General features: G+C 42.0%; 1 protein-coding gene across 1 annotated transcript in view; it reads right to left on the minus strand.

The window, feature by feature from the left end:
- Positions 1-64: 64 nt before the first annotated feature.
- LOC125487083 (protein unc-45 homolog A-like) overlaps positions 65-13,436 on the minus strand; it is a 23,699-nt gene continuing 10,327 nt past the window's right edge. The window contains exons 2-10 of the mRNA XM_048617060.1: positions 12,400-12,541; positions 11,491-11,631; positions 10,117-10,244; positions 8,674-8,740; positions 7,576-7,689; positions 6,985-7,100; positions 5,218-5,335; positions 4,593-4,748; positions 65-2,702 (exon numbers count right to left, since the gene is read on the minus strand). Coding sequence (XP_048473017.1) covers positions 2,430-2,702; positions 4,593-4,748; positions 5,218-5,335; positions 6,985-7,100; positions 7,576-7,689; positions 8,674-8,740; positions 10,117-10,244; positions 11,491-11,631; positions 12,400-12,541 — 1,255 coding nt within the window. The 3' untranslated portion in view covers positions 65-2,429. The remainder of the gene's footprint in view (positions 2,703-4,592; positions 4,749-5,217; positions 5,336-6,984; positions 7,101-7,575; positions 7,690-8,673; positions 8,741-10,116; positions 10,245-11,490; positions 11,632-12,399; positions 12,542-13,436) is intronic.

Here is a 13,436-nt window from a genome sequence, read left to right on the forward strand (position 1 = left end):
CAGGCAGAGCGAAACCAACCGACCTCACTCCCAGAAGCCACTGCACCATACCCATACAGTTGACTGCTGCAAAAAGTGACTTTATTGCTGATTATTTATACAATTGTAGCAGTACTTTCTACTAGAAGGAATGTACATAGAAGTCGTGTATTGTGTTACCTTTGCACTTTACAGCATAATAAACAAGACTTGTAAAAAGAGTGATAGGGATATACATTCTGGTACAATACATAGAAATGTTGAATTGCATACAGAGCACGATCATCAAATTGAACCGGGATAACATATGAATTCTTATGATTACTTTAAAGTATTTTGCCTCCTAAGGAATGTGTTAATTTGGGCAATATATACAATGATAGTGATTTTTAAATTGCTGTAAAAACTAGTGAAAGGAGGGCTCTTGGCAAGGTTTTGTGTCCCTATCTCTGAGTCAAGAGGCCCAGGTTCAAGTTGCATCTACTCAAGGTGTGTAATAACATATCTGAACAGTGTGATTAGAAAATATCTAAAATCTAGTAAAACTACCTCTTCATATACATGATGGGCCTTTTGCTGTGCTTTAATCTTCTGACGCAAGTAATTTTAAAGCTTTCCTGAAGTTTAATTGGATGAGTCCCTTGCCTGGTGATACAATGTCAACAACATGATTTACTCTGAGCACAAAGTGAGGTCATTCAGCCACTTCCTGCACTGCTGTGCTGGATGTACTAATAGAATTTTAAACCCTTGAATTATGTGTTATTGTTTGGATGCATTGAATTCAGACTGTAAACAAGTTGACATTCAGTGAAATCCCATACATACTGAACCTGTATAGATTAAAGTCCATTATGCAATCCAACCTACCATCCATTGACTCCATCTATATTTCTCTCTGCCATAGGAAGGCAGACAACAAAATCAAAGAACCCTCCCACTCCCATTATTATCTCTTCCAACCTCTTCCATCAGGCAGAAGGTACAAATGCTTAAACACACATACCAACAGATTCAAGAACAGCTTCTTCCTCCCAGTTATCAGACTTCTGATGATATGATCTGCCTGTACAACAAGCAAAACCTTTCCCTGTACCTAGGTACATGTGACAATAGAACAGCAAATCAAGTCAAATTCAAATAAAGGGCAAACATTTAGGAGTTGCCATCTGGTTGGACAGCTAATGATTTCTACACATCTTTAAGAAGGAGTTGCATTAATTCCGCTCTGGAATACACACTATATTATCCAGAAATGTCTTTGTTGAGACCAGGTCCATGCCATTTCATGGACCCATTTGGATTCGGATTGGTTGGGGGAATGGACAAGAGGTCATGCAAGGGAAAAACAATTTAGCCCTGTTGGTCCATCCACTAGGCTTGCTGATGAACAAGCTGCTGTTGTCTGTCTGTTTCACATGCATCTCATCCTAAATATAAAAGACACTAGCCTGCAACTGACATAATCAACATCTCGCAGGCCAAACTTTGAGTAGTTCTAGTTACTTGAACACAAGACATCAATACCGATGTGTTACATTAAAAGACAAAGATTGATGATGTGAAAAACAGTGAATGTGCAAGGCGTAGAGTGTCGATGAAGCTCATTTTGATAATTAAACAGATTAATCATTTCACCACATAGAGGCAACTAGTTTATGGGAAGCTACTAAGTCTGCATTCACATTAAAAGATTAATATTCATATGGAGCAGCTTCTGTTGTGAAATTCAGATATTGACTCCCAGATGGACTCCAAAGATGAATCATAGTCCGAGTTCTTTCCACTAAGACTCTTGTTGAACTCCTCAGTGGCAATGCACATTAGATAATCACATTGTGATTTGAAGTTCAAAGCCAGTATAATGAAATGTTACAAGCTAAGCCAAATTGACAATGTGTAAAATATTGAGTGGATGCAATAAAAATGCAATGACCTAAATGAGAAATCTCTGAAATATTCTGCTCAAAATATCCCAGCTTCCCCAGCCAGACCAGAAGCAGGTCAAGGTCATGGTCTACAATAGCCTATGTAGTCAATTAGTTTGCTGACTGACCCCATCTACAAAATCAACGAGTGGTCACTGGGGCTACGGATCAGAGGGTTCAACTATACACAGGATGAGTAAAAGCTAACATCTGCTGCAGAGGTGAGCACAAGGGAACTATGATAAATATTCTGAACCATAACAGCTCTTTTCCCTGAAGGATTTTGACACTGAATTAAATTTTTTCAATACCTCATTATATATTACAGGTGCCACATCCCGTTGGTACCCCTCACAATAAACTAGTGTAATTGAAAGATCCAACAGACTGCCATATATAAAAACATTGTGCAGAATTGTTTAACACCCAAACATTAGCAATGAGCAGTGTTTCACACAGTGAGAGTGTTCCTTGTCTGAAAGCTTGTTCATGTGTCTCTAGAATGTCCTGCATTTGCCTTCACTAAGGGCTGGTCTCCTCCTCAGTGGGTTTTATTAGTCCGTACTCCACTGCTTGTGTAAGACAATCCTGGGCAGCAGCTGACAACTTGCGTTTCTTTTCATCTCCATCCCTGCTCAGAACAGACAAGATTTCGAACATCTCCGTCTCCATGAGCAGAGCTGCAAGCTCCCGCTCTGCATTTATTAAGTTGAGAGTGATGACGAGCCCTCGGTGTTGCAGGTCGACATTCGAGCTCAGCACAAGTGCTTGAAGGATCTCCAACCAGTGGCTTGTCTGTTGCAGGGGACGGAGGGGAGAGAGAGGAAAGCACAAGGATGTAACTTTCAGCTGCAGTGCAAATTTGTGTCAAAAGGAACAGATGGGGCAGAGTACAGTACCATGGCACTTAAGTTTCCATCAATCATTCCTCATGAGTTTCACAGTCACCAGCTGCTCTTATTACTCTTCTCTGATCAGAGTCTACACATCAACAAGTTATTTGACTGTGGGACATGTTTAACACAGGTGTCAAGTCAGTAGATTCTAGGTTCAAATCCCACTCCCACATTTAGAAGAGGTGTCCTTCAGATGAGACATTAACCTGCAGTTCTATCTTCTGAATATGTCCCACTATACAATTTTGTATCCTGGCCAACAGTTATCCCTCAACATCACCAAAACAGATTATGTGGTCATTACCTCATTGGTCTCAGTGCGAGCTTGCTGTGTGGAAATGCAAGTTTTCTTCACTGGACTACTTCAGCCTTTAAGCATAAGTCATTTGATAATGACCAAGGGCAATGATTTATCCTCTCCCCTGTTCTGTCTAGCCAAGGATACAGAGGCCAGTCAAAGCACCACAGTCAGGTGAGGTCAACTGACTTTCCACAAGCAAGAATGAAACCTGGGGACTACTGGCTCTTTATATAAGGGGCTGCACATTCACCACCATCATTGATGTCCATAGGTATCTATAATTGTGGTTTCCTAAACTCCATATTTAAACCTATTGAGGCTGTTAACAGAACACTGCATTCTGTCTGGAAAGCCAGTGCTATCTGTACTGGCTTAGATTTCCATGGAAGTGAAATATTCTCAGCACAACCAAAAATTGAAATTTAAAAACCCATTTCTTGTCATGAAAAGCCAAATATTGTTGAATTCTCACTTCCTGAACTATTATCAGTTGCCACTCACTATCAATTTGTGACAGTATTGGAAGGGCCCAGATCTGATCACCAAATTCTCTTTTATTTGACTTTGCAAATGTTTATCCTGAAGCTTTCTGATCAATACTTGTGCCCTCACTTGCTTTCAGAAGAAAAGCCTGCATTACTGAACATCAAAAGGTCCAATCTCCAACCTTTGCTGTTAACAAATGGGGGAGGCAATGACCTAATGGTATTATTGCTAGATTGTTAACTCAGAAACCCAGATAATGTTCTGAGGACCCCGGTTCGAATCCTGCCACAGCAGATGGTGGAATTTGAATTCAATAAATATCTAGAATTAAGGATCTAACGGTGACTGTGAATATATTGTCGATTGTCGGAAAAGCCCATCTGGTTCACTAATGTCCTTTAGGGAAGGAAACTGTCAACCTTATCCGGTCTGATCTACCTGTGACTCCAGACCAGCAATGTGGTTGACTCTTAACTGTCCTCTGGGCAATTAGGGATGGGCAATAAATGCTGCCTAGCCAGAGACACCCTCATCCTGTGAATGAATAAAGGAACAGCTCTGGAGGGTGGTAGCAATAGGAAGTACAATTAGCCCTTATATTAGTTTCCAATTGGGAACTGAATTAGCAACGACAGCTAGGAATCCCATTTTTGACCACTAATCAGAACTCCCTGCTGAAATGTGAGGTCAGGTGACAATAAGTTTAGGTTCTTTCCTGACACTCTCCTTTGTCAAATATCTTGCTGACAGATATGGTCTAGGCTCACAGGTGAAGAATGCCATTTGGGCAGAATAACGTAGATGTGTGTAGGTGTGGGAAAAGAGAAAGAGAGAGTGAGCACAGAAATATCTGCATCTCAGCACCCTTGGGAATAGAGAGTAGCAGATTGCTAGCAGTATGGAAGATGCAAGGAGGTAAGGAATGAGTAAGATGGAACGAGGATGATTGTCAAGAACAGTACACTGAAGACCCAGAGTGCAGCAGGGTGTGTAGTTACTCACCACCTGCGTCATTTTGGTGCAGAGTTTTGGCTGCAGTGATGTTAAGAAGGCTACAGCGCCTGCAGCTGCACACCTCAACTTCTCATCATCTTCACCACTGTACAACACCAGCAGTTTCAGACGATCTGTCCCTTCGGCCAAGAACAGATTCTGCACCTGAAACAAAATCCAAACAAAAAGAAACGATGAAAATTACTTTTCCTTCCCAACAAACCAATAATCCAAAGAAACAGTCTCTTTTTGGCTAGTCACTTTTTCAAGGTATTTTCTCATTGGAAAACATTTGTCTGCAACAGAGGTCTTTGTATGCCACCATGTGACTATTACAGGCATAAGACACCGAGTGTCAGCAAAGTACTCAATGCTCGGAAATCGACCCATTGCCCAAACACAGAGGTTTCCTACATTAGTACTGGATAGTCATCATGACCAGACATCTGGGCTGGTTTTTCTCCTACAGCTGCTGCCCCACTTGAGTTAGCAAAAAAAGTGGGGATTGTATCTTGTTCTTTCTTGATGTGGTATAAAGCATACCATATTTGGAAAATGCATCTAACCACGACAGAAACTCTAACAGCCAAAGATCACAATGCAGTGAAGTTTAGAGAAAGCAGCACTAACGCACCTCCTCACTCAGGACCATGTTGCACATACACTCAGTAGCTGCCAGTCGGATCATCTCATGGTCTTCAAACATGTAGCTCTCAATCATTGGAATGGCTTTTTCCTTAATAATCTTCTGCCTAAAAGAAGTCAAGAGATCAATCAGTCAATTAGTGCCAGCCTTGACCGAGGAAATAGCACTGTCACCAGAGTCAGCAAGTTGCTGAGGCAAAACCCACTCTAGTATTTTGGCTGCAAGTCTTGGCACCCACTGCAGCATGTTTCTGAGGGACTGCTATCCGTTTAGGCTTTGGGGAAGTCCTCTGAATGCGAAGTTTAATTTGCTTAATGTACTAAATTTAATTTTACTTAGGACTTGCACACACTCAGCCATCTGAAGTTCCTCAGCACTGGCAGCTCTGCTTACTTAAGACTGACAAACGTGAAATTTTAGTGTGTTTCATGACGTAAGGACATTCCTACAAGCACATTACAGCTGATCAAATGCTTCTGACATGTGGTCACTTTACCACAGGAAAAGTTTGGTGCTAGGAAAGGATACAAACGAAAGCAAACAGAAGCAAAGGATTCAAAGGAAATAGAGTTGTTTCCTTTCCACGCTCTTAAACAAATTGATCAGGCGAAATAGCTCTCAAGGGGCACTGTAACAAAAATCACAAACAGTTAATAGGAACTTACTTAAGATGAATGGAAATTCACTAGATTAAAATAACACTGTCAGGAGTGATAATGCATCCAGCCCCTGCGGTACCCACTAATCTCTAAAGGCCTCTATCATGCCAGTGAACACCGCATGCTCCCTCTCAACAGACACCCGAGCGCAGATGTAACTGTGAGAAAGTAGCCATTACAAGGCCCAGGCAGATGTTACGAAGGGGTTCTTTGTACTTTGTCCCAACCAAACAGCAGGCCCTGTGACCTGTCCATCCCTCTCTACACAGGGTGCCCATAAATCAAGAGAGTGGGGCTGAAGTCCAACTAAAAATTTAGAAATTCAATTAACTACACAGGGGCTGCAAATGAAAACATTCAGCATTAATGTGTAAAACTGTTTCCTCTGCCACAAAAACAACGTGACCTGGCACCCAATGTATTGATGTACCTTTTGTTGCATGGGACTGCTGCAGGTAGCACTTTCCACTTCAGATTGCTGGACTTCTTTGTGGAGGGCCCTCCACTGGGCATTTCCACCACTGGAGGGTAAAACATTATGCCTGTATCCGAGCAGTGGACAAAGGTGAGGAAGTGGAGAGTATGCAGCAGGTGGCAATACAGGAGATGCCTCCATACTGTTCTGAAGGGCATGGGGGGAATTTCTCTAACATCGCTCAAATTGTGGGGTGCCACACCCCAGAGGAAGGTCCAGTTTACGGGGCCAATGTCAAGTTTCAGACAGACAGGGGTTAGTTCATTCGGCAAGCTTGGGCCACTTTGATTTTCCATGCAGTGTCAGGGCTGAGTACGTCAGACACAATGTTCTGGACATCGCAGGCTGCGTGCTTGATGTTGACTAACGCCCTCTCAGCCAACAATGCAGGTGAGATCCAGCCCTTTCTATGAGGAGACATCAAGGTAACCTAATTAAAGATTGAGATACTTGACAAACTGGGAAATGATTTACCATGAGTGAAGAAACCTTTTCATCCAGTCGGGAAGAGAGCAAGAGTTACTAATAAAGTTGCTGATTTATTCATTTGCGTTTATCCAACTGAACCACTGGAGAAGCTCCTCCCCCAACACAGTCTCACCCTTTCACTCAATCACTTACCGCAGTCTCTCACTAATACCAGCCAAATTGGTTAATGCCATCAGTGACTCAAAGTTCTGCAACCCGGTACGGTCAAGATGTAAAAGGCTGACCAACGGTCGGATTACCTCATAAACCTGAGGGAATAAACAGCAAAAGCAGAATGTTTAATCAGTCACCACTTATAACGCATCAACAATGTGCCACACCTCTGACCTCAGCAGCATGTCCCTTACCATGCCACTGTGATATTTGAGATCAACCATCCTTGGACCTTTGAATGACATAGTGATTTAGGGACAGATCTGAGCTGTGGACCCATGTTCACTAGTAACTATATTAAGACGATCCAAACCCATTTTACAATGAATCTTCGCAGTGTGCAGACAGAGGCGTCCATCCCCTTAATCAGAACTGAATTTGATCCCAGTTCCCATGGAGAAAGGCCAGTTCTTGTCCATTATACCATCATTTTTTAAATGAATCAACGATATTTGAAATTTCTTGCTGAATATTTAGATGCAGAAAATAAGACTATTTTAAAAATTGTGAAATTAATGCAATACTAAAAAAAAAAATCCTAAGGCACTGCACATAAATCCCCAGACTCACCCTCTCTCCAGGGAAGGCAATCTCAGGATTTGAGGTGATTGTTATCTTTGCCAAAGCCTGGGCTGCCTTGGTCTTGCCAACTTCTGTGCCTTCTGATGCCAGAGGAATCAGAGCCTACAGGATAGGTAGTAGTAATAAGTTACATTGTCAAACGTGCTTATTCGAGGTACAATGATTCAAATCCGAAGCCAATCATGGCAACGGGTGCCAAATATAGAAGTTACACATCCCTCACAAGACATTCTATTCCAGAAACCAGTTGGTGAAAGATAGAACTGGAGCCAATCTTAATACGTTTTCTTCTATCTGTTTACAGAGTAGAACATTACATGGATACAGCTACTAACTCGACAACCATTGTCTTAGTCTGTGTCTATTTAGAAGAACTCAAATGAATCCCAGGTTAGTGCCCATGACCTGCATAAAATTGAACATAAAGATACAATTAACAATAAGACACAATTCCCATTTCTACATTGAGGAGTTATTTCCCTTTGGGAGTTCTAAATAAAGAACCATAATTATAAGATGGTCATCAATAAATCCATTGGGGAACTCAGGAGAAACCTCTCTACCCAGAGAGGGGTCAGGAAGAAGCAACTGTTATCATAGCAAATAGTTGAGGTGAATAGTATAGCTGTTATTAATTAACTAAGTGCTGCTTAAAAATGAAGGAGAAAGGAAAAGGAGAAAGGAGTAAAATGAAGTAGATAGGGAGGAGGCCAATGCAGAGTATAAACATTAGCCTGGACTAGCTGGGCTGAAGTGCCTGTTTCTGTGCTTTATATTCTATGGAAGTGTGTGATGTGTGTGTTTGTTGAGAGTCAGTGTATCAAGTTGACTATGATGGCCTTCACTTCATGGTACACTGCCAAACAGAATGGTACTGGAGTGAAAAGGGCAGGATATTGGCACCCACAACATCATATTCTAGTGTCAGATAGCAATTTCAGAAGAAATACTGTTCTCTGACAACCTTGTTACCTTTCATTGTTATCTCTAGTTCGTATCCTACAACTGTTATATGCAGTTCATTTATAAAAAGACAAGAATCGCTGATATGGAGAAATCCCAAAGAGTTAACATGCTCATACTCACCTTCCCTCCACCCTGAGCTACCACAATTCCACGATCCTCTGGAGTCTCTACCAGAGCTAGGAACACACTGAAATACAGAAAGGTTTGAAGTTCTTAGTCTTACAGGGTTTCCACTCTGTGTTACAGGGCTGCTATGTAAAGCAGTAACAAGACTTTGGGGGAGGTGATGGTTATAGAGAACTATTGATCCAGACAAGAGAGAATCCAACCATTGCCATCACTCAATCTTCACTATTAACATCCTGGGGTTACCATTGACCAGAAACTGAACTGGACTAGCTATGTAAATACTATGGCTACAAGGGCAGATCAGAGGCTAGGAACCCTGCAACAAGAACTCGCTGCATGACTCCCCAAAATCTGTCCACCATCTACTCAACACTCAACAGCTTGACACCATCCAAGACAGAGCAGCCAATTTGATTGGCACCACATTAACAAACATCCACTCCCTCCACTACTGATATTTGGTAGCAGCAGCTAGAAGATGTACTGCAGAAATCCACCAAGGATCCTTAGACTACACCCTCGAAACCCATAATCATTACCAAAAAGAAGGACAAGGGCAGCATATACACGGGAACACCACCACTTCCAAATAATTCATCATCCTGACTTGGATATACATCATTGTACCTTTGGTGTCATTGGGTGATAGTCCTGGAATTCCCTCCCAAATGACATTGTGGGTTTACCTACACCAAATGGACAGCAAAGGCTCAAAAACACAGCTCACCACTAACTTCTGAAGGGCAACTCGAAACAGGCAATAAATTCTGGCCCAGCCAGTGATACCTGCAGTCCACAAATCAGTAAAAAAAACTTTTACTTGGTTACAGTGACTTAAAGGGTCCAAACCTCTGAAGCTTTAGACACCAGCCCACCTTTCAACAATTGCTTGGAGTTAGTAAAGTTGAGACAGACCGAACAGGAGTAACAACTGCTCCTACAGTAGTACTCTCAGCGACGGTCTCACTAACCACAAAAACGGGGCATCTCTTCAATACTACACCAGGTAATAAATACATTTACAGACTGAGTCATAGGCAGGATCAGTGGCAATAAAATCAAAATTCCTGTATATTTTTAAAATACACAGATTAGGTTAAATCCTCCAAACAAGTCTATTACCTCTCGAAACAATCTACTAAGAAACCTCAATAATTAGTGTCTGTTTGCTAGTCACTGAATGCACCATCTGCCCCCAAAATAAATATATCTTAGGAAAAGCTAATGCTTACAGACAAGTGTTTGCACCACTCCTAGACTTTGGTTAAAAAATGTTTGTTCCACCAGGGTCACCCTTCCAAGAGCCACTAACTTACAAAGTTAGTGTCAATTCTGAGCAATAAACCAGGCTGATGTGTAAAGCCAATAAACAATGGCACAGTTTTATGAGAATCTTCCTATCCAACAACAGTTCAATTAACACCACACACATACCGTGCAATCATCTCTTTGCAGGAATCTGTCAGGGCTGGACTCTCCTTCTTTGTCATACACACTAGTGCCGACACCACTCCTGCCTTCAGCAGTTTTCCAATCCGTTTCTGCACATACTTGGGTTTATCCTGCAGTTCAGAAAATGTCAGTTTAGCACCAAATCATTTTTCAGTTTTCTTAGCAAACCATATTTTTAAAATACACTTATTGGTTAGATCAATTCACTGTCAGAGGCATAAGCTGTGGTCTTCACAAAAAGAATTGAGGAATGGGCTGGAAAAAATGTCTTCAGCTTGAGGCATGGGTACAATGTGAAACTCTCTGCTGGAAATCACTGACATGAACCGAAGTCAAGAAGCACTTCATCACAATGATTGCCACTTGGAATTTTCTCCTTGGTATGAAGAGACACGGAATAAAAGTGGTAGATTGAATTTAGAAGCAAATTGTAAAACCAGGCTAAGAGACTAAATGGCATCCACTTGGTAGTACAATTTTAATTTTATAAAAGGATTTATACAATTGTTTGAAAAATTGTACAGCAAGTCAGCAGATTACAAAAGCTGGAATTTTAAAGGATTTTGGGACTAGGACTAAACTGAATGATATGGACAGAAAAACCAGCAATGCTGATTTGATGGACAAAAAGGGTTTGCTTCTGCATGAGATCAGTCTGGTTTGGCTTCACAGCCCTACCGGCTCTTCAGCACCAAAGAATTGTTCTTCACAGCTGGACTGACAGTAAGAGTCAACAAGCTACTTGAAGGTGTTAAAAGAAGGTCACAGCTAAATGCAATGAGATTATGGGGCAAAATTGGGGCAGCACGGTGGCACAGTGGTTAGCACTGCTGCCTCACAGCACCAGGGACCTGGGTTCGATTCCAGCCTCAGGCGACTGTCTGTGAGAAGTTTGCACATTCTCCCCGTGTCTGCGTGGGTTTCCTCCGGGCGCTCCGGTTTCCTCCCACAGTCCAAAGATGTGCAGGTTAGGTGGAGTGGCCATGCTAAATTGCCCATAGTGTTCAGGGAGGTGTAGATTAGGTAGTTTATAGGGGGATGGGTCTGGGCGGAATGCTCTGAGGTTCAGTGTGGACTTGTTGGGCTAAAGGGCCTGTTTCCACACTGTAGGGATTCTATGATTGTTTCCCCGCCATCATCCTGACAGACACAATCCTCACAAGAGCCAGTGGATTAAGAACTAAAGTATTGGTGATTATTTTCTCACCTTGCTCCGGCCAATAATAAGGTTCATTAAAATTTCCCTGCAAAGTCAGCAGAGAGTAGGGGAATAACTTGTAGGTTTGTTTGGCTTACAGGCAAAGCAAGAGTTGCATGTGCAATTTTCTGTAAACATAACTATCACCTGTACTGTACCTTGGGGTGCTCCTCTGGCACATGCTGCTTGGCGTATTTGGCCAGTTCCAGAAGTTGTGGATCAGGAGTCTCCTTATCGTAGCTGTTCGTGCAGTTTACAAGGGTGGAAGCAACTGCAAAGAGAGCAGTTTTATCTTCTGTCTGGGAAGGAGCAAAAGCAAGAGATTGTTGTACACAAAACAGCAAGAATGGAAGAACAGTAGACACTGATCATCTCATTACAAATGATTTTATCACAAACAACTCGGATCGATCATTAGCAGAGATGTGTATCAACCAAGTATCCACTCCCAACTGAGAGTCCAGTATCTGAACCAGACGTTTTCATTTGAGTTGAGACATCTGTTTGATTGTGGAGATTATCAGAGCTGATCTCAATCCTGTCTCAATTTCATATACATACTTACAATCACACAGACACTAAAGGCAATCAGAGGGGACCCACCATAATTCTTAGGGCTAAAAGGATCAAATGGTATGGGGTGAAAGTGGGAACAGGGTACTTCAGGATAATCAACCAAAATCATATTGACTAGTGGAGCAGGTTCAAAGGCTGATGAATGGCCTACTCTTTTCCTGTTTTCTATGTTTCTACGAAATGCTGGTCACCATTCTTATGCCCAATCCCAAGGGATTAAGAGACTAATAGCAATCTTTATTAATGCTCTGGTTAATAATTCAGCACAGAATAGGGATCAAACAGGACAATGCAGTCACTGGCAGACTTGCAATCTATCTCAGTATAATTGCACAGAAAGGCAAGCATGTGAAGGCCCCTTGAAAGATGAAGGGGTCTGTTCCAACAAGTCAAAGGACAACATCTAGTGAATGGCCAGCGAACAGGCAAGATCAGCAAACATGCAAGACTCATGCTATTTCCCTCTATTGCTCACTTTTTTCGCTGTTTACCTTTGTCAGTTCAAACATAGCCTGCATTGCGGATTGGTCATCCACAAACTCCTCCTTCACATCAGCATCGAAGGTCAGATAGGCCAGTCCCTCCACTGCCCAACGACGAGTGCTGCACTGATTTGAGTTGTTACATAACCACCTAGCAAGAGAGTGGAACAGCAATGCGATTAGAAATAGCCTCCATACACTGTCTATCACTTTACACCATCTCCTCTGTCACTGTACTAGCAATTAATACAGGAACACTTTCAGTCCAAGTCGCTATCTTTTCTTGGACGGTTTTTATATTCTTCTTGTTTGGGAACCAGTACATTTTATTTTATTCATTCATGGGATGAAGGCTTCACTGAATGAGCCAACTTTTATTGTCCATCCCTAATTGCCCAGAGTGCAGTTTTAAGAGTCAACCACATTGCCATGGGTCTGGAGTCACATGTAGGCTAAACCAGGTAAGGATGGTAGTTTACAGATGCTGTAAATCAGGAACAAAGACAAAGTTGCTGGAAAAGCTCAGCAGGTCTGGCAGCATCGGTGAAGGGAAAAAAAGAGTTAACGTTTCGGGTCCAGTGACGCTTCCTCAGAAGGATGGTAGTTTCCTTCCCACAACGGCATTAGTGAACAAGATGGGTTTTTCCGACAACTGGCAATGGATTCATGGTCATCAGTAGATTCCCTATGCCAGATTATTATTGAACTTAAATTCTACCTTCTGCTGTGGCAGGATTCGAACCCAGGTACCCAAAACATTACCTGCAGCTCTAGATTAATAGTTCAGCAGTAATACCACTAGGCCATCACCTCCTCATTTAATAGCTGTAATATTCAAACTAAACTAGAAAGATCAATGGAATAGCCTGGGGCTCTTTAATCTAGAAACACAAAGGGTGAGGGGTGACCTGATACAGAACTTAAATTATTAAGCAAAAACCGAAAGAACTGCAGATGTTGTAAATCAGGAACAAAAACAGAATTTGTTGGAAAAGCTCAGCAGGTCTGGCAGCATCTGTGAAGAAAAGTCAGAGTTAACGTTTTGG

The sequence above is a fragment of the Rhincodon typus genome, chromosome 36 (assembly GCF_021869965.1).
Source record: "Rhincodon typus isolate 14 chromosome 36, sRhiTyp1.1, whole genome shotgun sequence".
NCBI classification, from domain to species: Eukaryota; Metazoa; Chordata; class Chondrichthyes; order Orectolobiformes; family Rhincodontidae; genus Rhincodon; species Rhincodon typus.